General features: G+C 43.3%; 1 protein-coding gene across 3 annotated transcripts in view; it reads right to left on the reverse strand.

The window, feature by feature from the left end:
- Positions 1-4,119: 4,119 nt before the first annotated feature.
- The window catches only part of Rnf212 (ring finger protein 212), a 46,963-nt gene continuing 23,202 nt past the window's right edge, over positions 4,120-27,880 (reverse strand). The window contains exons 1-9 of one of the 3 annotated variants that reach the window (XM_006535332.3): positions 26,573-27,018; positions 25,412-25,464; positions 25,258-25,309; positions 23,430-23,472; positions 21,676-21,739; positions 7,680-7,752; positions 5,829-5,992; positions 5,384-5,492; positions 4,325-4,995 (exon numbers count right to left, since the gene is read on the reverse strand). In XM_006535332.3, the coding sequence (XP_006535395.1) occupies positions 4,968-4,995; positions 5,384-5,492; positions 5,829-5,992; positions 7,680-7,752; positions 21,676-21,739; positions 23,430-23,472; positions 25,258-25,309; positions 25,412-25,463 (585 nt within the window). In that variant the 5' untranslated portion in view covers position 25,464; positions 26,573-27,018 and the 3' untranslated portion in view covers positions 4,325-4,967. Of the gene's footprint in view, positions 4,996-5,316; positions 5,493-5,828; positions 5,993-7,679; positions 7,753-21,675; positions 21,740-23,429; positions 23,473-25,257; positions 25,310-25,411; positions 25,465-26,572; positions 27,019-27,880 lie in introns of those variants that run through there. The other 2 variants (XM_006535331.4, NM_001362887.1) reach the window with 2 other exon arrangements.

The following is a 27,880-nucleotide window of genomic DNA, read 5'->3' on the forward strand; positions in this document are numbered from 1 at the left end:
GAATTTCCTCTTAGTCTGAAAAGAAAACTTGTTCAAAACATCCCTTTGTATTTACAATTGCTTGGGTTTGAAAGAACTTCTGTCCTGTTCAGAGAGGCCACAGCTTTTTAAGTGTTCGTGAGGAACAGGTTTGACACTTCAGGCTGTCTAGCTATCACGGTGATGTCCTAGGAGGCTGGCTAGAGGCCCAGGGTTCCTCTGGGCCTGACCAGGAGAAACACTACTGCTTGGAGAGCCAACTAAGAATGACTCAGACTCAAGGGGGAGTGTCTTGTGGTGACAGGTCAGCAGAGGTGGCTGGAGCAGAGGGCTTTGGGTTATTTGGCTAGAGCCTTATGTTCATCTACTTTCTGAGCTTGAGTCCTGGGTCTTCCTGTCTCTTTTGGGGCTTCTGGATTATTCTTTTAATAAAGTTCTTAGCTTGTGGGTGGGAAGATATATGGGTCCCTACACTGTTATTCTTCATAGTCTGGACTTATGATTTTCTCAATGATAGACCTACAACAGGAACTGCCTGAGTGCTATGGTCAGGAAAAGGCACAAGTTTAGCTAAGGATAAGCACTCTGGTCTCTCCAGAAGCATGCCATTAGTAGTAGATTCTGTGTGCTACTAGGAAACAGTGCTCAGATGTACCACTCATTTTTGAAAGCACACTGTAAGGCAATACCCAACTTTACAGTTTATCCCCAGAATATTTACAGCTAAAAATACACTCTCTGCCAGATGGCAGGCAATTTTGACTCTTAGAGATGGAAAGCCAAGAAAGGGGGAGGTTGAGATTGGACTCAGGATCTGGTCAACTCTGCAAGGGCACATGAGAAGGGACAGTGCTGGTACCATTGGAGAACAGGAATTCTGATATGGGAGCTGGGAGGTTTATGTCCAGAGAGAGTGTCATCTCTAGGATGCCTTTGAGATATGTTTGGGGAAGAAAGTGGGATAGGGCAGTGGAATTAAAGCATCACGGAAGTTCAGAATTATGTACTACTCAGGGAAATGTGAAAGAGGCACAGTATGTGCTGTTTGCAAGGGACATACTTGGATGCTGGTTGTAGTCAATGTGTGCAAGTGCTGCATCCTTTCAAGAGCCTTCTATGGAGACAGACGGGATGGGAACAGACAACTGGCAAAGATGGAGAAACAAACCACAGAGAACCAGTTAGGCCCAGAGAGGGAGAGGGAACCAATGAAAACTAAAGTAGAGGTTAGAGGTCTTAGAAGTTTTTAGTAGGTAGATCTGACTTCAAAACCAAGCATGTGTATTCTAAGCAGACTTAGATGGCAAAACAGTCCTGAGTGCTGCCTGCATGTTCATGTGGAGGCATGTCTACACAAGGTCTCCTACAAGAGTACCTAGAGAAAGCTGCTGGTATGGGAAGGGGACAGAGATGTGATCGGTCACCTACCCGCTGGGCTTGGCCCCTCAGCTGACTCCTTAGTGTAGGTGTGGAGGACTCTTTTGTAGCAGGGCTTTTCTTCACCAAGTCTGGCCACAGCTCTCAACAAGATGGTCTCCCTTGATATTTAGAGAGGCCAGCAGACTGGCGTCATGTCACTGCCTGTCAGCCTTCCCTCTGAACCTTCCTTAGAATCATGTGCTCAGCCCACAGCTCTGCAGCTACTCTTGCCCTCCTGAGCCATTCTCAGCTGGGTGCTCAGGTTCCCCTTGGGTTCCTGCCCACATTTAGGGATGTTATCCATCATAGCCAGCCAGCCTAGCCAGTGGCTCTTACATGGATTGCTGCTCCTCCTCCATACTCAGAACTTCTTTGGCCACTTATTGTTGGCTTTGTTCCCATTGTGCAGAGGTGACAGAGACCCATATCTCTACTGAGTCTGTAGCTGGGTCATCCTAGCCTGTCCTATGTTAAAAGGACACTGTGTAAGCCCTGATCACTCTCTTGTTCGCTATATACCTATGAAATACTTCCTATCTTCTGGGCCTGCTTGTGTGCTCTGCTGCTCCCTCTCCTTCTGTGTGATAGGATCTTACTATGTAGCCTAGACCTCCAAATTGCCCTGCCTCAGACACCTGAGTATTGGGATTAAGGCATGTGCTATTAAGCTTGATTGGAACAGATTATAAAAAAGGTCCACTTATTTTTATTTTATGTGTATAGGTATTTTATGTATGTCTGTACCACACACATGGAGTTCCAGCAGAGGCCAGAAGAAGAGGTAGGATCTCTTGGTACTGGAGTTACAGACTGTTGTGATCTAGCATATGGGTGCTGGGGACCAAACCTGGGGGCTCTGCAACAGCAGCAAGTGCTTTTAACTGAGGCTCCATCTCTCCAGCACCTGGGGCAGATTCTTAATAGGACTATTGCTTGTGACCTGTGGGGGTTCAGCTGTGCCCCCTGCATGCTTGGTAACTTGTTCTCATATGTGCAATGCTGCTCCATATGGTTATGGAAGACAAGCTATTAAGGTGATATCTTTGAATTAAAGCTATATAAACAGCCATGGTGGTACACACATCCTGGGTTACACAGCAAGATCCTGTTTCAAATAACAAACAACAAGGAGGGTGATGTGGAGTATGAACTCAAGCAGAAGGAGGACAATGAAGAAAAGAAGACAGACAGTTATAGTGGGTAAGGGTAAAATATTCACTGAACCTACTGAGTGTGCTATAGTTAAGGAGATATGAGATACAATGCTATTATAAGGCTGATTACCTATTAAATAAGAATCCAGTGTAGAGTATCTAAGGCTGTGGGGACTCTGCTCCATCCCTGAATGTTGAGTTATAGTCTTTAAGGCTCACTGTCCTGCTCTTGCACGTAGAACACTCCTCAGATAGCCCCTAGCTTTTAGGAACACACTTGTTCCCAGTGTGTGCCCCTGGTGTCATTAATAAACTTGGTTCACTTGGGTTTGCCGGTTACTAACACTGGCGAGTAACTGGGGAGCCTTTGCATCTGACCTCATCATTTTCCCCTGTGTGAGTTTTTTCAGTTGCCTGAACCTTTCCCAGTTCTACACTGAATAGACCACTTGTTTTTCTGTGAAATGAATCCAACAGGGACTCAGGGCAGCTCCAGCTTGTGTGGCCCAGCGCCCTCTAGTGCTCACTTCACCCACCACCACTGGCCTCTGACTTCCAAACACCTTGCATCTGAATAACCCACATCTCTACGCTGCCATTGGGAGATGAATGTGGGCTTTTAGTATTGACTAGTGACACCCAGGAGCCCCATCCTGGAGTGCCACAACCTGTGTAAGTAGTAGAATTTGGGCAACTACCTACATGTTTACTTAAGTGAAGGTTACAGGAAAAGAACAACTGGTGTTAATGATAAGAGCTGATGAAAGCACCGACAAGGGTAAACATCTAAACTCCACCAAATGTGCCCTGGAATTAAATGGCTCCCAAAAGCTCAATTGTGACGAAATAAAAATAGTGTCAAATGCTAAAAACCATGGTATCAAAATTTATGTGTGTAATCCAAAGCAATGGAAGAGTTTTAAAATTTTAAAATTGCATCTGAATAATCAGACCTTGTGACCAAGAGCTCCTCTGAGGGAAGAGTGGAGTGGGGTGAGATGGTGGTCTGGCTGCATCTGTTGAGGGAAGAGTGGAGTGGGGTGAGATGGTGGTATGGCTGCATCTGCTGAATTCCTTGGCATGGCTTTCAACACTGAGCAGCACTACGGCCATGAGTGTGCAGCTCCATCTGCTGTGCCCTTTGCACATGTCCACCTGCCCTGTGGGCTATGGTTGGTTCAAGGTTCACACTGAGGTATCATAAACACAGAAGGTTATTTACATTTCACTTTTATCCAACATCTTAGCATTTAGTCATCAGGTATTTATTATATGACAGAGAACATTTGTGTCATAAATATTGGCTTTATAACATTTTATAAATTTCTGGGAGGCACAGAAATGGCTCAGTGATAAGAGTGCTTACTAGCTGGGTATAGTGTGGCCCATGCCTTTAATCCTAGCACTAGGAAAGAAGAGGCAGGCATATCTCTGTGAGTTCCAGGCCAGCCTGGTATACATAGTGAGTTTCAGGATAGCCAGGGCTATGGGAGAGACTCCGTCTAAAAACAAAAACAAAAACAAAAACAAAAATAAAATAAAAAACCAACTAAGCAACCAATCAAACAAACCAATACCCCGCCCCTCAACTATACCAAATAACTAGAAAAAGAATGCTTTTAGCTCAATCATGAGGGGCAGAGCTCAGATGCCAGCATCCATGTTAGGCTGTTCATAAATGTGTATAACTCCACCTCTAAGGGACCCGATGCCCTCTTCTAGACTTGTCAGAGTCCTATTCTTTACACGTACAGATACTCATACAGATACTCATATAAATGAAGTAAACGAATGTAAATATTTTTAAAGGAGAAGAGTATGTGGTATGATCAAAATATATTGCATGAAGTTCACAAAGATTTTATTACAGTATTTTTACAATCAAATTGTGAATGAAAACAACTTAGAACAGGTATGTTACTACAAGATTTCTGAACACTCATCACATATTTCTGGGATCAAGTACATTCCTGGGGGACAACCATGCCTGGGTCATATACACTTCCTGGGACAGCAGAAATGAGGCTTATCCCTGCTCAGCAGCCCAAGCATCATTTCCTGAGGACTGGGAAGATGCAATTCTAGCAACAGCATCCACAGAGGTCACATACCACTGGAGTAGTCCAGTGGGCAGCCTGCCTGCACCTTAGCCTAGCTGCAGAGTGGAAAGTTACTTCTTTCTGCTGTTAATGTCTTCTACAGAACCAGACAAGTTCTCTGACAAACTACAGGCAAATAGAAAGTAAAGAAGTAGAGTGAGCACCACAACCCCCTTCTTAGTTCCTGTGGTGTTGAACTCTGAGAGATGCAAGGACTAGGATTGAGGCACATGCCACTTACCTATGAGTGCCAAATGCCTCCCATAGGAAGGGCCCACTCTCCAACAGAGCAACAGGTCTCATCTGCAACTTGACTTCAGGGCAGAACACAGCTCTGCAGAGATCTGTCCATGATACACAACACCACATAGTAGCTGGCACAAACCCTAAGTGACCAAACTATGCCACTGGAGACTCACAGCACAAGGAAGAAATGGAGATACCCTGAAGTATTGGCTCTCTATGGGGGATGTTATGTGTACCTACATTATGCTGTGGGCACAAGCCCGGCAGATGTGAATACCAGAGAGCTGCATCTTGGGATCCCTGATAGTGAGCCCCAGGTGGCTGCTCACTTTGGTTCCACACCCACATTTAGGAGAGTTTTAAAGTATCAGGAAGGATACAACAGCCAAAAAAACTCCACAAGGCTATCCAGACAGCTGCTTTATCAGAAAGCTACTTTATTTAGTTACATCATCTCTCTAGAGTGAACTCTACCGTGATATTTACCGATGAACGCATGCATGCCAGGGGCTGGCTACAGAGCGTAGATTTGTAGGTGTGGAAGGCAAGAATGGGCTCATCTTCTCAGTATCCATCCCCCTAGGGGATGCTGATCCTGTGGGAAGCATTAAGAGATGTAAAGAGATGTGAGCTTTGACATGACTTCTATACTGCTGAAGAAAACAAGAGTGCAAATATCAAGTAAGAAAAATAAGTTGAAAAAAAAAAAGAGTTCACTGATTTACGTATGTGTTTTTAAAAATTTCATGTCAGGTTAGTTTTTTTCAGAGTACCACTGACTAATGTAAAAATCTGTCATAAAGACAGGAGCCAGTACTGGCAGGAGTGTGAGGTTTCATGTTTGCCCTCACCACATGTATCTACACAAACATCTCATATGTGCACTTTTCTGAGCGAAGTCTTGGGATCAAAAAGCCGACTGAGCACTTGCCTGCACACTGTCTCTGCAGCAGGCCTGAGATACTGATGGGCTGCCGAGGTGGTCCTGTCCATGAACTGCTGACACTGGGGGAAGGCCCTTGTGTTGCTCTGCTGGATAGCTGTGATGCTGGAGGTGGTGACAGCTCCTTGTAGGGCATCTGCAATGGTGGGACTCTAACAAATTAAACAAAAACAAAGTCATAAATGTTGTTTATATCTCTGGAAACATGCTTATCCAAGCACTTACTACTGTGTGGCCTTAAAGGTCATGTGTTGATGAAAAACATGTTCTGAGTACTCAGAATGAATGAGGCCTGCTCTAGGCTGAGGTGGTGGTGAACAGGACCAGTCAGGAGGCTGCTTTTGTTCTGTCAGTGAACTCAGGGCCTTGCTATACAGATGTTGACCAAAGTCTTGCTCTATTATTGCAGCACGCTTCAGCATGTATCTACCTGTTTCTGGAAGCCACCTCACTCCACTTTCCCCAATCACTTCCAACAATTCTAGGCAGCTCTAGCACCTTCTCACTATGTGGTACCATCCTGCTTCTTTAGGCTACCCTGTAGCTCCTCCTCTGCTTCTCTAGTCTCCAAGGGCTACAGGTTCCATTCTTAGCATTCTGAAGGTTCTGGAAACTTCCTTGGCAAGCTTGTCTGGATAATGTTTTTGACTATGGTCTCCAGAAAGATGAGTCTTGACTCATGTGTGCTGCTCCTTCATCCCTGTTGTCCCTTTTTCAAATTCACACATACCAACTTTTCTCTTGCCTATGCATTCTAGATGAGCATGGACTGCAGTAAGCCCAGAGTCCACAGGGTTATTCAGAATAAACCATCAATATTTCTTGCCTTCCACAGAAAACACAAGTCCATGCTTACTTTTCTGTCCTTTCTGTAACAATCTCTAGATAACCACCTCTATTGCTATCTTACCACAGGAGATTCAAACAGAGCCTAGATACTCAGCAACATACTTGCTCTGTGTGTATAACCACACAGTCCAGAGGAGCCAGAAACTGGGTACTAGGATTACAGTAACAACACAATATACTACCAACCAGGGGATACAAAAGCCAGTAGAGCATGAGGTAAGCTTGGTGATTCAAGTTGAGCCAGCATCAAGTGAGGGAGAAAGTTCTCAGGGTAGGCAAAGACTTCTTATTGGGTACATCAAGCAACAGACAAATGCAAATGACCCCAGGACCTAAGGTGCACATATGGCTACATGGTCTAAACAATGTGCCTAGTACTGAAACTGGGGTAGCTGGAGGTGGGCAACAAAATGCATACTTGATCATGGCATTGTAGGATGCTCAAAGGCCTATGAAGCAGCTGAAAGAGGAGGGCTTGCCTTAGGGAAACTGGCCTTTGATGCTCCAAATGTGTGTGAGAGACACAGGGAATTTCCTACCTGTCCATGGAAAAAGGTGTGGCTGAGAGAAAGATATGTCATTAGAATTGGTACACCACAGCTATGGGCCAAACCAGTCTGTGTCTGCTTCTGTGAAGTGTTTTATGGGGATGCAGTCAGTCTGCTAGCTTCTACTCCTCCAGCCACCCTTCTCATTCAAAGGCAAAGCTGAGAAGCTGCATGAAAATTAAGATTATTTACATCTTGGCTTTTACAGGAAACATCTGTGACCCTAGCCTACTCATTGAAAGAGCTACTGTGCATCTATCTATTCACTACTTCTTTTTGAGGTCTCTAAGTCATACCTTGGATTAAAAACACAATCTATAAAGTGCAACATATAATAAAACCTTCTCCAAATATGGACATACAGGATTAAGAGACAACTTGTCAGTTTCAATACTGGCTAGAGGTTTTGTTTGGCTTGTGTTTTGCCCCAATGGGGACTTACCTGCTAGCCTTTGTCATGCTTGCATGGCTGGGTGTCAAGCTAAGATGCTGGGGTCCCCTGCAGGTGACGCTGCCTGTGGAGGGGATAAAGCACACTGTATAGTATTAGTGTGTCACAGTACCAGATCATACCTTCTGGTGCTTCTCTAAAGGCATGGCCATGTTTCCATTGTGAGACCAGTATCAAGTGGCACATGCAACCACAAATCTGTGACTCTAGGCAGTTTTCTGAGTGTGACTATGGTCCATTAAGTACCCCAAGCCCATTTGAGTGCTACAGAAGGGACATGCATCTTTTGTTCTGTCTTTGTACTTATGCCCTTTTCAACAATTCAAATAAATTGGAAGGTTGATGTCAGTTGTTGGGACCAGAACCAATCAGGCCAGCAGAGTTTTAGTCTCACGAAGTTGCCCCTGAGTCATGGTGTCTGTTCTGCTGGCCAGTGGTTGGTCAGGGAGGGCCAGCATGAATACCTGTGGTACATAGGTGATCAGTAAATACTGGAGAGTCACATATGAAGGCCTGGAAAGTACCTCCAGAAGAATGCCCCCTTTGCACTTTAGAAGAATGTACACTCTTCTACTGTCAGGTGATTCTGGTATATGACTTTTTATAAGTTAATTTGGCTAAATTATTCGAGTCTTCCAACTTCTTAGCAATTGCATATTTAGTGTTTTACCAATTATAGGGAATAGAATATTGAAATACCCAAACTGTAGTTGTTAGATTTCTCTTTAATTCATTATATATTTGGGTTTGTTGTTTCTACACAGTAATTGTTTTATCTTCCTATTATAGTAAGCATTTGGCATTATAAAATGTCCCTTTGCTACTAGTAATATTGTTATTTTAAAATTTAGTTTGTCTATTAATAAAAACTACTCTAGTTTCTTTCTGGATGCTGTTTGTATGATGTCTGCTCTGTCAGTTTTCCTTCACCTATTTTTCCTTTGAATTGAATATATTTCTTATAGACAGAATATAAGCAGGATTTTTATGCTAGTCTGACAATTTCTGATTTTTCCCTGGAGCATTTAGTCTATGCCACTGCAGGTAATTTTTGCTGTAGTTAGTGTGTTACGTTGTTTTGTTCTTATTCCTTTGATCTCTTTCCTTGTCAGCTGTTGTTGGAGAAGACAAGCCTCGGAAGGACAGCCTGACAGCTTCTTACAAAGCTAAGCGTGTTCTTTCTATACGACCACCATAACTAGAACCCTTTGTATTTACTTCATAGAGCTATAAAATCCATGCTTACACAATAGCTATAGTAGACAATATCAGCCTTTTAATAGTTGGCAAATTTGAAAACATTCAGGATGTCATTAAGTAAGTAAACGAGAAACTATGATATATATGTATAATGAAATATTATTAAACACTACAAAAATTAGTTGTCAGGTCCTGAAAAGACACAGGAGAACCATAGTGTATAATAGGAAGTCAAAGAAGCCTGTCTGAAAAGACTGCATTCTCGATAACTCTAACTGAATGGATTATGGAAAAGGCAAATCACACACACAGCAAAGCACACTGGGAATACAGATGCTGACAGATGTGCTGGTGTCAACACCTGGCTTTTTAATGGGTGGTGGGGATCAAACTGAGGCTCTCATGCTTCTACAGCAAGCATTCTCACCACTAAACGATTTCTCTAGCCACTGATGCTTATTGTTCTTAGAAATAAGCTAAGATACTGAGAGATGGGAAAATTTTACTATTTGATTAAGACTCTTTCCTGGATATCCTGGCCCACAACTTTGGAGGTGCAAGCCCTCTGCTCCACCAGAGGCCACATCAGCTGCCAGAACCTCAGGTAAGCCCCATCCCTGCCACCCATGGACTACTCCCACTCCCCCATTGTCTGCACAGCCTACCCCAACCACCTCTTTTCTCATCAACATACACCACTCACAACTCCAGTATCAGCTCCCTGTCCCACCAGAGGCCATGCCAGCCACCAGACTCCAATGCCTACCACACACTGCCCCTCCCCCTCCTTGTCAAGAGTATTCTGTCCAACAGTCTTGCTGGTTACAGAGTCCTTATAACTTATTATATGCCATCCTTTCACATGGCTTGGATAGAGATTTATATTGCAGCTTGGTTATACAGTCCAAATTAATTTAAGGAGGACAGAGTTCTCTCACCTACTCAATCAGAGAGCAAAGAATCATTTTTTTTTAGAGTTTAATTACTTTAATTTCTTCAATTTTCTTACAAATTAAAGGTCAAAGTTTAATATACAAGATAATACAGACACATCATGAAACAAATATCTAATGATCCAACCTATTGTGATTTTTTAATTAGGTATTTTCTTCATTTACATTTCCAATGCTATCTCAAAAGTCCCCCATACCCTCCCCCGCCACTCCCCTACCCACCCACTCCCACTTCTTGGCCCTGGTGTTCCCCTGTACTGAGGCATATAAAGTTTGCAAGACCAATGGGCCTCTCTTCCCAATGATGGCCGACTAGGCCATCTTCTGATACATATGCAGCTAGAGATATGAGCTCTGGGGGTTACTGGTTAGTTCATATTGTTGTTCCATCTATAGGGTTGCAGATCCCTTCAGCTCCTTGGGTACTTTCTCTAGTTCCTCCATTAGGGGCCCTGTGATCCATCCAATAGCTGACTGTGAGCATCCACTTCTGTGTTTGCTAGGCCCCGGCATAGCCTCACAAGAGACAGCTATATCTGGGTCCTTTCAGCTAAATCTTGCTAGTGTATGCAATGGTGTCAGCGTTTGGAAGCTGATTATGGATGGATCCCTGGATATGGCAGTCTCTACATGGTCCATCCTTTCGTCTCAGCTCCAAACTTTGTCTCAAAGAATCATTTTTAACTGACTTGTGCACATTCCATACATATACTAATACAGAAACATGTATTACCCCTGAAATCTTTATGTTCACAGAGGAAAAACAACCAGAAAAACAGCTATGACAAGATTCACCCTCAAAGATAGAGGTCTAATGTCCAATGTACACAAAGAACTCAAGAAGTTAGACCCCAGAGAATAAAATAACCCTATTAAAAATGGGGTACAGACTAAACAAAGAATTCTCAACCTAGGAATCTTGAATGGCTGAGGAGCATCTAAAAAAATGTTCATCAGGGAGCATTAGTCACCAGGGAAATGCAAATCGAAACAACCCTGAGATTCCACCTCATACCAGTCTGAGTGGCTAAGATCAAAAACTCAGGTGACAGCAGATTCTGGCAAGGATGTGGAGAAAGAGGAACACTCTTCCATTGTTGGTGGGATTAGAAGTTGGTACAATCACTCTGGAAATCAGTCTGGTGGTTCCTCAGAAAACTGGACATAGTATTACTTGAGGATCCAGCTAAACCACCCCTGGGCATATATCCAGAAGATGCTCTAACATGTAATAAGGACACATGCTTCACTATGTTCATAGCAGCCTTATTTATAATAGCCAGATGCTGGAAAGAACCCAGATGTCGTTCAACAGAAGAATGGATACAGAAGATGTAGTACATTTACACAATGGGGTATGTACTGGCTAGCTTTGTGTCAACTTGACACAGCTGGAGTTATCACAGAGAAAGGAGCTTCAGTTGAGGAAATGCCTCCATGAGATCCAACTGTAAGGCATTTTCTCAATTAGTGATCAAGGGGGAAAGGCCCCTTGTGGGTGGGACCATCTCAGGGCTGGTAGTCTTAGTTCTATAAGAGAGCAGGCTGAGCAAGCCAGGTTAGGCAAGCCAGTACAGAACATCCCTCCATGGCCTCTGCATCAGCTCCTGCTTTCTGACCTGCTTGAGTTCCAGTCCTGACTTCCTTTGGCGATGAACAGTAGCATGGAAGTGTAAGCCAAATAAACCCTTTCCTCCCCAACTTGCTTCTTGGTCATGATGTTTGTGCAGGAATAGAAACCCTGACTAAGACAAATTGGTACCAGCAGAGTGGGGTATTCCTGTGACAACCTGACCATGTTTTGGGGAGGACTGTGGAAGGACTTTGGAACTTTGGGCCAGAAGATCCATTCGGTGTTAAGAACTCTGTCGAATGTTGTGTAGGAGCTTGGAAGATAATGTTGAGAACAGTGCAGAGGATGGAGGCCTGGGTTGTGAAATTTCAGAGGGAAGATTAAAGACTCTTTTCAGAACCATTGCTGTTTTGATTGTGAAGATTCTGTAGTTCTGGTTAGCTGGGGCTGAAGAATCAGCTGTGATTAACAAGATACCAGAACTACCAAAGCAAAAACTTTGCATTACTGGGACTATTGATGCTGGTTAGCTGGAGCTAAGAAATTAGCGGTGATTAAGAAGAGACCAGCATCATTGAGGTGACATCTTCTGGGAAGTGTTTTCTGAAAGCACAAACAGGCTGTGTTCCAGAGATGGCCAAGGTTGTACTCCTGCTGCAGCGGGACTTGGTAATATGTAAGGGTCACCCAGGTGGTACTGGTTTTGAAGGCATGAAAGGGTCACGCAAAGCAGCTGAGGCTCGGCACTGTGAGAGGCCATGGAAGGTCATTGGTGAAGGTGCAGCCTCAGTTGCAATTGAAGGCCCAGGACTGAAGGGGTCATGCAGTATTTTGGAGATGCCAGTACCATGAGATGACCACCAAGAGCAGCAGCAGCAGTGGAGTACAGGCATCTGGAGCCTAGAGGATGACACATGTGCTACAAAGGGCCTGGCTGGAGAAGTGACCCAAGCCCTTGGAGGAGCCCAGAAGATCGTGAGTTGGATCCCAGACATTGGACGGTTAGAGATTGACTTTTGCTTTTGATTGTGACTGTGCCCTGATATTTTCCCTCTTGAAGGAAGAAACTGTTTTAGTGGAGCCCACAGTTAAGAGACTTTTAATTGTAAAAAGACATTGGATTTTAAAAGAGATGGATATTTTAAAGAGATTGAAATTTTAAGCATATGTAAAGACTGTGGGACTTTTAAAGTTATTTAGAATGGGGATGAATAAGATTGTAAGGGTTGAGGCTTACTAGTGATGTGTTTGTGTGTCAAGTTGACAAGGGGTCAATTGTACTGGCTAGCTTTGTGTCAACTTGACACAGCTGGAGTTATCACAGAGAAAGGAGCTTCAGTTGAGGAAATGCCTCCATGAGATCCAACTGTAAGGCATTTTCTCAATTAGTGATCAAGGGGGAAAGGCCCCTTGTGGGTGGGACCATCTCAGGGCTGGTAGTCTTAGTTCTATAAGAGAGCAGGCTGAGCAAGCCAGGTTAGGCAAGCCAGTACAGAACATCCCTCCATGGCCTCTGCATCAGCTCCTGCTTTCTGACCTGCTTGAGTTCCAGTCCTGACTTCCTTTGGCGATGAACAGTAGCATGGAAGTGTAAGCCAAATAAACCCTTTCCTCCCCAACTTGCTTCTTGGTCATGATGTTTGTGCAGGAATAGAAACCCTGACTAAGACAGGGTACTACTCAGCTATTAAAAAAAATGAATTCATGAAGTTCTTAGGCAAATGGATGGAACTAGAAAATATCATCCTGAGTGAGGTAACCCAATCACAAAAGAACACACACAGTATGCACTCACTGATAAGTGGATATTAGCCCAGAAGTTCGGAATACCTAAGATACAATTCACAGACCACATGAAGCTCAAGAAGAAGGAAGACCACAGTGTGGATACTTTAGTCCTTCTTAGATGGGGGAACAGAATGCCCATTGGAGGAAATATAGAGACAAATTTTGAGACAGAAACTGAAGGAAAGGCCATCCAGTGACTGTCCCACTTGGGGATCCATTCCAAATTCAGTTTCTAAACCCATACACTACTGTGGATGCCAACAAGTGCTTACTGAACAGGAGCCTGATATAGCTCTTTCCTGAGAGGCTCTGCCAGTGCCTGACAAATACAGAAGTGGATGCTCACAGCCATCCATTGGACTGAGCACAGGGCCCCCAATGGAGGAGCTAGAGAAAGGACACAAGGAGCTGAAGGGGTTTGCAGCCCCTAAGAGTAACAACAATATGAACCAACCAGTACCCCCAGATTCCCAGGGACTAAACCACCAACCAAAGGGTAAACATGGAGGGACCCAGTCTCCAGCGGCATATATAGCAGAGGACTGCCTTGTAGGACATCAATGAGAGGAGAGGCCCTTGGTCTTGTGAAGGCTTGATGTCCCAGTGTAGGGGGAATGCCAGGATAGGGAAATAGGAGTGGGTGAGTTAGTGAGCAAAGGGAGCGGGGAAGGGATAGGGTAGTTTTCAGAGGGGAAATGAGGAAAGGGGATAAAGTTTGCAATGTAAATAAAGAAAACATCTAAAAAAATTAATCCAGAATTATTCCTGTCTAAAGGAAATGCAGGGACAAAAAGTCGAGTAGAGACTGAAGAAAAGGCCATCCAGAGACTGCCCCACCTAGGGATCCATCCAGAGACTGCCCCACCTAGGGATCCATCCCATATGCAGACATCAAACCCAGACACTATTGATGATGCCAAAGAAGCACTTGCAGATAGGAGCCAGGTGTAGCTGTCCCCTGAGAAGCTCTGCCAGAGCCTGATCAATATAGATGCAGATACAGCCAACCATTATACTGAACATGGGGGCCCCAATGGAGGAGTTAGGGGAAGGACTGAAGGAACTGAAGAGGTTTGCAACCCCATAGGAAGAACAACAATATCAACCAACCAGACTCCCCAGAGCTCCCAGGGATTAAACCACCAACCAAAGAGTACACATGGTGGGACCCATGGCTCCAGCTGCATATGTAGCAGAGGATGGCCTTATCTGACATTAATGGGAGGGGAGGCCCTTGGTCCTGTGGACAAATGGGAGGGCCATGAGGTGGGAGTGTGGGGGGAAGACCCTCATAGAAGCAGGGGGGAAGGGGTGGGGTAGAGAGTTTGTGGAGGGGAAACTGGGAAGTGGGATAACATTTTGAAATATAAATAAATAAAATAACCAATACAAGAAACAGAAGGCAAGATTACCTGCCCTCCCCCCCCCAAAAAAAAAGAAAAAAAAAAAAAAAAGAAAATCAGTGTAATCCACCATATAAACAAACTGAAAGAAACAAAACACATGGTCATTTTATTAGATGCTAGAAAAAGCCCTTGAAAAACTCCAACACCCCTTTATGATAAAAGTCTTAGAGAGATTAGGGATAAAAGGGACATACCTAAACACATAATTACAGCAAGCCACTGGCCAACATCAAATTAAATAGAGAGAAACAATTTTTTACTAAAACCAGGAACAAAACAAGGCTGTCTACTCTCTCCATATCTATTCAATATAGTACTTGAAGTTCTAGTTAGAGCAATAAGATAACTGAAAGAGATCAAGGGGATACAAATTGAAAAGAAAGAAGCCAAAGTATCATTATTTGCAGATATGACAGCATACATAAGTAATCCCCGAAATTCTACCAGGGAACTCCTCCAGCTGATAAACACCTTCAATTCAGTGCCTGGATACAAGATCAACTAAAAAAAAAAAAAATCAGTAGATCTCCTGTACACAAATGGCAAATGGGTTGAGAAAGAAATGGGGGAAACAATATCCTTCACAACTGAAAGAAAAAGTATTGGCTCAGGACCCACAAGACCAAGTCCTTAGCACAAAGGAGATTTATTTGCCCCAGAGGGACAGAGAGACAAAGACAGGAGATAGGGAATGAGGGAGAAGAGGAGGGAACCAGGGAGGAGGGGTATTTGTTTTGGAGGGCGTCTGCCTCTGGATACAGAGGAGATAGACAAGGCGCATAGGAAAATGGAAGTTTATAAAGGTACAGAGGGAAACCCAATGTTTGTATGAGGTGTTTAATTTTAATTGGTCATGTTTATTAGGTGAGCCAAAGGGGGATTTTTATTGCTAGACTTTAATACTTTTATAGCTGGATCTTGGTAGTCAGCATCAGGCAGAGGAAGTAGTTATATAACGGAATAGACCTTGGTGGCTAGCTTTAGGAATGTAATCTAATGGTTTTTAGCAAGGCAGAGTGAATGGGAGAGAAGGGCAAGGCCTGCTAGAGCCATTCTTGGTACCTATGAGCTGTTGCATGAGTATTCATGCAACAACAGCCATAAATAATATAAGTATCTTGTGATAAGTATCTAAGCAAGTGAAAGACTTGTATGACAAAAACTTCTCTGAAGAAAGAAATTGAAGATATCAGAAGATGGAATGATCTCCCATGCTCATGGATCAATAGGATTAACATAGTAAAAATGGCTATTTTACCAAGAGCAGTCTGTTTGGATGGAACCCCTGCTAACCCTCCCCATCCTCACAAGCTGGGGAGCTCCATCTGCTGTCCTTCCCTCAACCCTGCCTGTAGGGAGAAAACTCTAGGCTAACACATCTTCACACCATGCCTCTGCATTTCCAGCAACCCACCCAAGAATGCCCACCCAGGAATTTAGCTTTTGACTGTATATGGGCACAATCCCAGCTGACACATTATTACTCCTTGCCTAAGACCTATAAAATCCCCTTGCATTAGCCCAGGTGCTCAATTTCCCCAGCCCCATTCCTTGGGACTGGTGAACCGGCTCAGAAGCTGCATCTAATAAACACACCTTTACCTACTTTTAATCTGGTCTATACTACATAGGTGGAAAACATAAATCTACAGATTAAATGTAATTCCCATCAAAATTCCAACACGATTCTTTATAGATCTTAAAAGGATAATACTCAACTTCACATAGAAAAACAAAACAAAATCCAGCATAGCTAAAACAATCCTGTACAATAATAGAACTCCTGGAGGTACCACCATCCATGGCTTCAAGCTGTACTACAGAGCTATAGCAATAAAAACTGCGTGGTACTGGCATGAAAAAGACAGGCTGATAAATGAAATCGAGTAGAAGATCCAGACTTAAGTCCACACTCCTATGAGTACCTGAATTTTGATAAAGAAGCTAGAAATACATAATGGAAAAAGGAAAGCATCTTCCACAAATGGTGCTGGTCTATCTCGATGTTAGCACATAGAAAAATGTGAATAGATCCACATCTATCACCCTGCACAAAACGCAAGTCCAAGTGGATCAAAGACTTCAACATAAAACAAGTACACTAAACCTAATAGAAGAGAAAGTGGGGAATAGCCTTGAATGCACTGACACAGGAAACAACATCCTGAACAGAGCACTGACAGTGCAGCCTCTAAGATCAACAATTAATAAACGGGACCTCATAAAACTGAAAAGCTTCTGTTAGGCAAAGGACACTGTCAATAGGACAAAACAGCAGCCTATAGAATGGGAAAGATTTCCACCAACTCCACACCTGACAGAGGGCTAATATCCAAAAGAAATAAAGAACTCAAGAAACTAGACATCAACAAATCAAACAACCATGTTTAAAAATATGGGGTATAGATCTAGATAGAGAATTCTCAACAGAGGAATCTCAAATGGCTGAGAGATTATTACAGAAGTCTTCAACATCCTTAGCCATCAGGAAATGAAAATCAAAACTACTTTGAGATTCCATCTTACACCTGTCAGAATGGCTAAGATGAAAACCACAAGTGACAGCTCACGCTGGTAGGATGTGGAGCAAGAGGAACACTCCTCCATTGCTGCTGGGAGGACAAACTTGTACAGCCATGAAAATCACTATGGCAGTTTCCCAGAAAATTGAGACTCGATCTACCTCAAGACCCTTGGGCATATACCCAAATGACACTCTGTCTTACCATATGGACACTTACTTGCTATGTTCACAACAGCTTTATTCATAAGAACCTGGAAACAACCTTGCCTCATGGAAGAATGGATAAAGAAAATATGGTACATTTATATAATGGAGTATTACTCAGCTATTTAAAACAGTAACATTATGAAATTTGCAGGCAAAGGGATAGAATTAGAAAAAAGATCATTTTGAGTGAAGTAACCCAGGCCCAAAAGTATAAACATAATATGTACTCATTTGTAAATGGACATTAGCTGTTAAATAAGGTTACTCATGCTACAGTCCACAGACCTAGAGAGGGTGAGTAACAAGGAGGGCTCAATTGTGGATGCATAGATCTCTCTGAGAAGGGAAAAGAGAATAGGTTTTGTGGATGGTCTGGGGTAGGTGGAGATGGGAACAGGAGGAATCAGGTAGGGTGAGTGGAAGGCATAGAGGGAGACAGTTCTGGGAGAGACAACTGGAACTGGGGGCATTTGGAGGGTGGTGTGGAAACCTAGTAGAATGGAAACTTCCTGAAATCTATGAGAGTGATCCTAGCAAAAACTCTTAGTAATGGGGGATACAGAGCCTGAGCTAGCCATCCTCTAAAACCCGGCAAGACAGTGGGATTGAGACACCAACCTGGCCACAAAACATTTGACCTACAATCTGTCCCACTTGCAAGCTATGCTGTGGTAATGGTGACTCAGAACTTGTGGGAGTGGCCAACCTATGACTGGTCCAACTTAAGGCCTGTGCCATGAGAGGAAGCTCACACGTGACACTGCCTGGATGACCAGGAATCAGAGGCTAGATAGCCCAGAGGCCTAGGATAGAACCAAATACAATTGGCCAAAATGAATGAATGAATGAATGACATAATTCCTAATGATATTTTTCTATATTCATAGATTGGTGCCTAGCCCAATTATCATCAGAGAGGCATCATCCATCAACTGATGGGAGCAGATGCAAAGACCTGTAGACAAACACTAGTGGAGCCAGAGGAACTCCACAGAAGAGGTTGGGGAAAGAATGCAGGAGCCAGAGGGAACAAGGACACCATGAGAATACTGCCCACAGAATCAATGAAGCAGGGCTCATAGAGGATCACTGAGGCTGAAGCAACAATCATGGACTCTGTGTAGGTCTGAGTTAGGTACTTATGGACTCCTAACAGTAGAATAAGATATAGTGAGAGTTTTGGTTTCTTGAAAAATTCAGTCTTCGTATATTAATATGTTTTTGTTTTTATCCTAGGTGTGGGATATGGGGCTGCTTCAGTTTGTCCAGAGCCATTAACCATGATTGTCTCAAGCTCTAGAAGGGGCATGATTTTTGCCAGCTGCAGATAGTTTTGGGGACTCTGGAGAGTACATGAATGCCAAGGCCTCCAGAGGTGTGATAGGCACGCTGAAGAATAAGGAAGCTGCTGGTGGTCCCTGCTGCTCCTGGTTGTGTTGCTGTAGTTTGACGAGAAGAAGTTGGAGATATCTTGATGATGAAGACTGGACTGGCCCCAAGAAACACAATGTCCCTAATCAGCAGGCAGTAGTCAAAAGAGATCTACATATCCTTTCCCCTCTAACCTTTCTCTTTTACCTAGTGTAGGGATTTGGAAGGGATTAGGGTGAAATAAAGGTTGGAAGGGAGATAAAGGAAAAAAAAAGAGTCCTCCCTGGTCTCACAGCTGCCTTGAATGAAGAACTGCCAGTCAAGCAGCCAGTTGGATGGCCCTTATGTCAGCACTGACTGTTCTAAGCATTTCATGGATGCCTCGTAGAAAATATATGGAAACTATAGCTGCTTGCTGCTGAAGCACAGATCCAACTCTTGAATGCATATCATTGACACAATGATTTCAAACAGCTGTACTAGAGTCTGCTATCACAAATTTCAGTGAAGTTTTCACCCAAGCCAGAGGGAAGCATATTCCCTGGTGACTTAATGGAGGGACTGTGACTATATAAAATGGACAATGCCATAACTGGTGAATGCAGCAGGCTATTTACATGACAGTGGCTGTTATTGTTGCAAACCCCTTTGTGACTATATAAGCAGGTTGTTCAACTCACTTTGGAATCAGCCTGGACATGTTTTTATGCTGTATCTGGGTGTTGAAACATTAGGCCCAATTAGTCTTCCCTCAAGTATTATTCTTGCCTACTTTAGATCTTCATAATTAATATAGCAGGGTGAGCTGGTTAACATTAGAAGGACAAGACAGCAGTGGAACAATAAAGAACAATAACCCAATAAAATAGCTAAAAAACCACACCAACAGTATAAGTAGGACAGAAGAGAATGGTAACTGTGGAAGCAATTTCAGTGGGAGCCATAGGAGCAACTGATAGTAATGGCCAGAGTCATGGCAACAGTGACAGCGACAGTGCTGATAGTGGCAAGAACCATAGCAATACCTATAATGTAAACAGGAGCAACAGCAGAGGCAGCAGAAATGTCATCAACTACTGTCTACAGGCCTTCCAGGAAGCCCTGCTCTGCTTTGCCCCAAAATAAAGGGGCTGGTGGCCATGGGCATCAAGGGATGGTCCTTCCACCTGGTGTATACTGATGCCTGGTTGTTTGATCTGCAAACACAAATCCATTATATGGGAAACATTAATACTGACTACAGCTTGTGGTTCATGTCTGACATGTGTTCTACTTTTGCTATGTGACTGTAACTCTGCTCTGAGAACTCGGCCTTGTGCCCCCTAGTGTCTAGTGGTATCAGTGACAGTGGCAACAGCAATGAGAGGCAATTGAAGTGTTGTGGATACTGGCCAAGCCCCAAGGCTCTCAAACATCCTAGGCCTGAAATCTGGCCTAGAAATCTGGCATCCTAGACACTGAAGCTGTAATAGCAGCCACTGTCAAGGGCTGGGGAATACCAAATTTATAGGTCTACATAATCACTATAACATCTGTCACCTAATACCGATAACAAAGCCTGAGTCCTGCACTTAAATCATAATACTACAGAATGCCACCTGCTCCTGCCTTCAGCTTTGGTGAAGAAGTCAAGGGTTATAAAAGCTCTCAAAGATCAGCACCAGTAGAGTTTCTCACTTACCCACCATTCCCTGACCAGGTAGAGCAAAGGACGCAGAACTGGCTGGTAACGTTTTATGAACCATGTAAATTGCTTTTCTCTGTGTGTATGTACCTAGAGCCCAGAGACCTAATGCTAGGTATCTTCCTATATCATTCTCTATTTCAGTCTTTGAGATATGAATCTTCCCAAGTGGCCAAATCTGAAACTTTACAACTAAGCTGGGCTGGCCGGCTAGTGCGCTCTAGGGATCCCTCTCCCTGCTCCCTCAGTACCAGGCTGTGCACTGTTGTGCCTGGTTTTCATGTGGGTACCTGGGGAACGGAACTTAGGTCCTCATGCTTCTACAGCAAGCACTTGATTCACTGAGATTTCTCTCTACTCACGTAAGTCATTTTTCTATTGTTCCACCTATACAAGGATAGAACAGGGGAGAACTGTGAGGAAAGGCAGTATGTTTTGAACTTTGACCCATTAGGTAATGAGAGCTCCCACACCCAGACAGGAGGAGGGCTGAGTATATTAGAGGACCCATATGAGGAGAACTAGGGTCTGGAAAGATCACTAGACAAGACCCGTCAGGGCAATGGACTAGCAATCTAAGTCAATTACCAGTAAAGAAAGAGACAAGACAACTTTTGGCTAAACCACAGGAGACAGGAAAACAAGGGCAGTTTTTCCCATGGTGCATTATCTTAAGAGTCTCTCCTAAAATGGTTCATAGTACCTCTGCTGAGGCGAACCAAACTCTCAGCCAACCAGTTGTTGTGGATTGCCCTGATGCTAATTCTGCATACCTAAGAGGGGCTGCCTAGGACAGGAGTGAGGAGTGAGTCGCTTACTCAGGTGACTTCTTGTGACCTTTTCCCTATTTTAACTTGTAAAATAAAGGTTAGAGCCGGTGATTGGGCAATGGAAGGGAAGGTGTAGCTGAAAAGTTTTAGGGAGAAGGTGGAGAGAAGAGGAGAGGATAATAGAGGAAGAGGAGGTGGAAGGAAAATGGAGCAGAAGCACGTGGCCTGGAGAAACTGCAGGTTATAAGGGATCTCCTAGCTGGGGAATAGAGTAGTGTAGAGGCAGATCTGCCCAATCTAGGTGCACAGCTTGTATTCATATTCTGTATTCATACTAATTGCATTGTGTTTTCTTTGCACAGGCTTATTTGGGTTGGAGATTTACCACAACAATTAGTGGAGGGCAGCCCTTAAGTAGGTAAGCAATGACAGCTTTGGTGAAATATGACTTTCAGGGAATATATTCGAGTTTGTGCATAAATGTAAAGTAGGCACAGGGACTTTTACTTACCCATGCGTCCATCCTGAGGTGGACTAATCACAGAGATTCTTGAAGGGCCTGCTGACATCTCAGGCTATATATGCAAAGGAAAACAACCAGTAAAATTTCCAAACTGCCACTTGTGAGAGTCCAGTTCTATTTGTAAGGACTCGTCCTGGAGCTCTAGCTCTGAAGTCCTGTCACTTCTAATAAAACCCCCTGCTCCTGGATGATAGCCAGCCCTATAGGCTGAGATAGAACAGGGCAGGGCAGGGCAAAGGATCACCTCTTCTCTCCCAGGCCATGAAATAGTAAACGATTGGGGACTCCACTACATTCTGTTAGAATTATCAGCAGAGGAAAGGACAAGTAATCTCCTGAATGATCTTGGTTGGAGCTGCCTGGCTGAATCCTGCTCAGGTCCCCTTTTCCCAGAGACACCAGGAGCACAGGTAATATCACCGTCTTTGCTTGACCCAGAGAAGACCTTCTGCCTTGCAAAGTTTAAAATGTTTATCTGCCCCTTTTCAGATGTCTGCCATTATGTAGCATGACACTTAGGTTTTAAGTTTCACTCATTGAATTATGATTTTCCAGCTGTAAGGGATCAGCTGTGACTGTTATCTTCAATATCTCTAGCTCACTTCAACAGCTCAGTTGCTAAGAAAGACTGAAACTGAATGACCTGACAAAGAGTCCTTCTTCACCATTAACATGGGAATCTGGAGGACCACAAGTACATGTAAAACCATGAAACAAGACCTCAGATAGAGAGGTAGAAGCAAGTGTCCAGTGTCCAAGGAACTAATACATGTGGCAGGGATCTGTGAACTTCTGGGAGGCCTGAGGTAAGGAGTAGGGGACTAGGGTGGTGCCCAGTGTAGAGTAGGTAGACACTGGAGAAAGTGAGCATATACAAGAGGCAAGCTGAACAGAGGTGCAGTTTATCTTTGTGCCAATGTCCAAGGACCTGAAGCATCTCCTCCTCAAGGCATGGATGCTTCATTCCCTGTTAAACTCCTATTTACTCTGGAATCTATACTCCATCATAAGCAGGTTCAGGCGACTCCCTTAGAAGTGGACATAACTCCTGATGAACAAGTGCACACGTTCGTAGCTACCTTGGATGGCTATTAGAAGAATGGTCTTCATTTACAAAGCTCTTAGAGCAGAGTTAGTTTGGAGGTATATCTATTAAAGGTCCTAGAAGTAACGCACAATAATGAACTCACACCACAGAAAAAGTGCCATCACAGTGCATGTGGTCTCCCTCCTTTGCGCTATCCTACTGTTTACAGCCCACTTGGTAATGACCTAGCCTTGTGAAAGAGTTCTGAGGGCCTCATGTTTGAACAATATGGAATGCACAGAATCAATTTCTGCCTCAATTGGGAAGGTGACCCTTATGGTGCATTCCCAGGTTTGGGTTTCATTTCTTCTGTTCTTGTTTCTCTCCAATTTATAATTGTGGTTTTGTTCTTTGGGTCTACTATTTCTGGCTCACTTATTTTTATGGGCTGATAGGGTTCAGTTTATAGTAAGCAATTATTTCTTTTTAGATTGTGGTCAAGGGAAGGTGAAGCATAGGGTTATGAGCCCTGCCACTTTTGCTTAACTATACAAGGGACCCTGCTGCCCTTCCCATAGGCCTGGCGATGATGATGGAAAGGAATGTTCTTATTTCTAGCTACAACCCACCCATTCACCCTAGGGTCAACACAGTAAACAGCTTTGCTAGACACCACAATGTGCCTTGAGCAATTTGATAGCCCAGGCATACGTACCTTTCTTGCTGGAGGAGTCAGGTCAATGTCCATTGACTCTATTCTGTAAATAGTGCAATATACTGATGAGACTGAAAAATTTACTATAATTTATAAACATCAGTTTAAACATCCCTGCATGTAATAACTCAAAGAGTGAATTTCCCAGCCCTTTCTTGGGGTTGTTAGGGTGTGGTTGGTTATAGGTCTGCTACTTCCTGTGTATTCTACTGGCTGCTCCCTAACTGTAAATTAGGCATAACTTCTCCAGAGCAGAGCTACAGTCCTACCCTCAGTTTGTCTCTTAGTTCTTCAACTCCTGCCTAGTCCCACTGACTAGATACCTATGAACAGGAACATTCCCTTACTGCTGTTAACATACATCACTAGCCCACACATTACAGAATTCATTAGTCAAAAAGCAGACAGGGAAACATCAGCTGGATTTATTTTCAACATGGCTCTCCCCTAGCCTGGCTACCTGATGGTTGCAAACTCAGAGGGAAGAAACACCCTTTCTGAGTTGCTCCAATTTAAATTTGGTTTTCCTGGACTGAGATGTTACTTCAACAGCTTCCAGATTCCTTCCTTCCTCTTGGTCTTCAGTGTCTTCAATACAGATATCTACTCTACATAATATTCTCAATACAGATATCTACTCTACATAATATTCTCAATACAGATATCTACTCTACATAATATTCTCAATACAGATATCTACTCTACATAATATTCTCAATACAGATATCTACTCTACATAATATTCTCAATACAGATATCTACTCTACATAATATTCTCAATACAGATATCTACTCTACATAATATTCTCAATACAGATATCTACTCTACATAATATTCTCAATACAGATATCTACTCTACATAATATTCTCAATACAGATATCTACTCTACATAATATTCTCAATACAGATATCTACTCTACATAATATTCTCAATACATATATCTACTCTACATAATAGTCTCAATACATATATCTACTCTACATAATATTCTCAATACATATATCTACTCTACATAATATTCTCAATACAGATATCTACTCTACATAATATTCTCTTGGTGGTAGCTCCCTCTGTGGCAGCTAGAGACAGTCTGCTTGACTGGCTTGATGATTCTACACCCAACAAGAAAGCATGGATGTGCTATAGTGAACATTTTCCAATCATAAGATGGAACCCACACCAGCCTGCTGCAGACCCATAAACTAAACTCATAGAAAAAGCCTGTTCATAGAACATCCTGAGCCCCACTAAAGGCACAGGCCCATGATGATCTTCTTATTTCTGACTCATGAGAACTAAGGATAGAGACTGCCTTCCAAAATCAGGTCTTAGGACTCTAATGATATGATGAATGTACACTTTCTAAGGAATAGCCAGAGTTTCCCAAGGCTGAGTTGTCCCAAAGGTACTCAGTGACACAAGTTAGCACTCTCAGAGTAGAATGGTATATGAGGCGGAAGAACCATACCATTATACTCACAGACACCAGCCTTCAATTTTAGGCAGGGCAGGGCTTTCTGGGTGGCTCACAGACACATGATCATTCATACTCAACTAATTGTTATGGCTGCAGACTATAACATGGAGTACTATGATTGTCCAGTGAAGATCTAAGTCCTAACTCTGGGACCCAAGCTTCACACTAACGTAAGCTAAGTACCCAGGGTAGCTGGACATGCAATGAACTACCAGGCACTTAGTAGGTGTGATTTGGTGATTTTGAAGGAGAACCACATAGGAGAAGAAATGTACATGTGTCCATAGGTAGAAGTATGGGTTACTCAATTTTTACAAATTCTTACACCATCCCACCAGGCCCACATACCTGTCAGGGAGTGAAGAGTTGGGTGGTAGAAAGAGATATCCATTTGGCTTTGCTAAAGGAAGAAATGATTAAAAAATAGTCTTCACATTAGTGCCTACTTTTTGTGGCTTACCATCAGGTATCTTTGTATTCTTTGTTATATTACTTCACTTACTTGAAACTGAATTTTTGATTTTGTTGAAAGCTGGTTGTTGTGATGATCTCATACTAAATAGATGGAATAAAGGTAGTAGATTAATTAATGAAATTGATTTCTCCTTCACTCATCCCAAAGTATATAAAGGTTTGGAAATAGTTAATTGCATGATTTTCTGCATGTTCTCTTGGCCTACTGCTTTGTTCATTCCCAACTGGAAAGCAAAGTAATACAAATACTGGCCACCATGTACATAACTGGCACTTCTGGTCACAACTATAATAATAATAGGCCATTGGCAAGCTATTTTTTAATTTTATGAAATTCAAACGTGACAGTGAGGGATATTAACCCATTCAGTTTTAACAGCTAAAGGAGAAACGGAGACAAGTAAATGAGGGTTATATTTTTTCCCCAGCAAAGCAAGCCCTGAGTTTCTATGACAGAAGCAACAGAGACAACCTTGTCTGAGGTCTTATGTCTAATATCCCTGCTTACTGTCTGCTGCATGTTAAGTTGTCTGTTCATAGTAGGATGCACCCTGGCTGCCCCAACCTGCTTGACCTAGTCTGGTCAATATGGAACGTTTATGTGAATTTAGAACAAAGCATGTCTGTTTCCATAGTCTTGTAAGACATGTATGAACAATGCAGATGAGATACTGCAGCCTACACACTGGTCTGAAGATTAAGATAGTCTGTGCTTGCAACCAGTCCAATCAGACCAAATAAGCTAAGAATGAACATTAATCAACAACTGTGACTTGGACTTCTGTTCTAAAGTCATATCCTGGAACCTGCAATAGTGTTCATTTCTCTCACCTAGTACCATTTATCTTAATAGCACATGTCCCTGTCTAATATATAACTCCATTTACTGCCTGCCCTCAATCAGAAGCTTCTGGGCACAAGCAGTTAACATGTTTGGCTCACATGAACTTCAGATGTCAAGAATGGTGCCTTTTGTTTTTTCTTTTTTCTTGGATATTTTCTTTACTTACATTCCAAATGTTATCCTCTTTCCAGGTCCCCCAAGCCCTCAGAAACCCCCATCGCATCCCCCATCCCTCTGCTTCTATGAGGGTGTTCCTCCACCCACCTATCCCCTCCCTCCTCCCCTCCCTCAACCCTACACTGGGGCATCGAGCCTTCACATGACCAAGATACCTCCCATTGATACCTGACAAGGCCATCCTCTGCTACATTATGTGGCTGGAGCCCTGGGTCCTTCCATGTGTACTCTTTGGTTGCTGGTTTATTTCCTGGGAACTCTGGTTGGTTGATATTGTTGTTCTTCCTTTGGGGTTACAAACCCGTTCAGCTCCTTCAGTCCTTTCTCTAACTCCTCAAGCATCTGCCTTTGTATTTGTCAGGCTCTGCCAGAGCCTCTCAGGAAAGAGCTATATCAGGCTCCTGTCAGCAAGCACTTCTTGGCATCCACATTAGGGTATGGATTTTGTGACTGTATATGGGATGGATCTCCAGGCGGGGCAGTCACTGGATGGCCTTTCCTTCAGACTCTGCTCCGTATTTGCTCCCCTGAGTATTTTGTTCCCCTTTTGAAGAAGGATGAAAGCACTTACACTTTGGTCTGCTTCTTGAGCTTCATGTGGTCCATGAGTTGTATCTTGGGTATTCCAGGCTAACATTCACTTATCAGTGAGTGAACACTGTGTGTGTTCTTTTGTGATTAGGTTATCTCACTCAGGATGATATTTTCTTTCTTTTTTCCCCCAACTTTTTATTAGATATTTTCTTCACTTACATTTCAAATGCTATCCCAAAAGTCCCCTATACCACCCCCCCACTCCCCTACCCACCCACTCCCACTTCATGGCTCTAGTGACCCCTGTATTGGGGCATATAAAGTTTGCAAGACCAAGGGGCCTCTCTTCCCAACGATGGCCGACTAGGCCATCTTCTGATACATATGCAGCTAGAGACACAAGCTCTGGGGGGTACTGGTTAGTTCATACTGTTGTTCTACCTATATGGTTGCAGACCCCTTCAGCTCCTTGGGTACTTTCTCTAGCGCCTCCATTGGGGACCCTGTGTTCCATCCAGTAGCTGACTGTGAGCATCCACTTCTGTGTTTGCCAGGCACTGGCCTAGCCTCACATGAGACAGCTATATCAGGGTCCTTGCAGCAAAATCTTGCTGACATATGCAATAGTGTCTGTGTTTGGTGGCTGATTATGGGATGGATCCCCGGGTGGGGCAGTCTCTGGATGGTCCATCCTTTTGTCTCAGTTCCAAACTTTGCCTCTGTAACTCCTTCCATGGGTATTTTGTTCCCTGTTCTAAGGAGAAATGAAGTATCCACACTTAGGTCTTCCTTCTTTTTCACTTTCTTGTGTTTTTCAAATTGTATCTTGGATATTCTAAGTTTCTGGACTAATATCCACTTAGCAGTAGGTGCATATCAAGTGAGTTCTTTTGTGATTGGGGTTACCTCACTCAGGATGATACCCTCCAGATCCATCCATTT

This window comes from Mus musculus, chromosome 5 (genome assembly GCF_000001635.26).
Source record: "Mus musculus strain C57BL/6J chromosome 5, GRCm38.p6 C57BL/6J".
Lineage (NCBI taxonomy): Eukaryota > Metazoa > Chordata > Mammalia > Rodentia > Muridae > Mus > Mus musculus.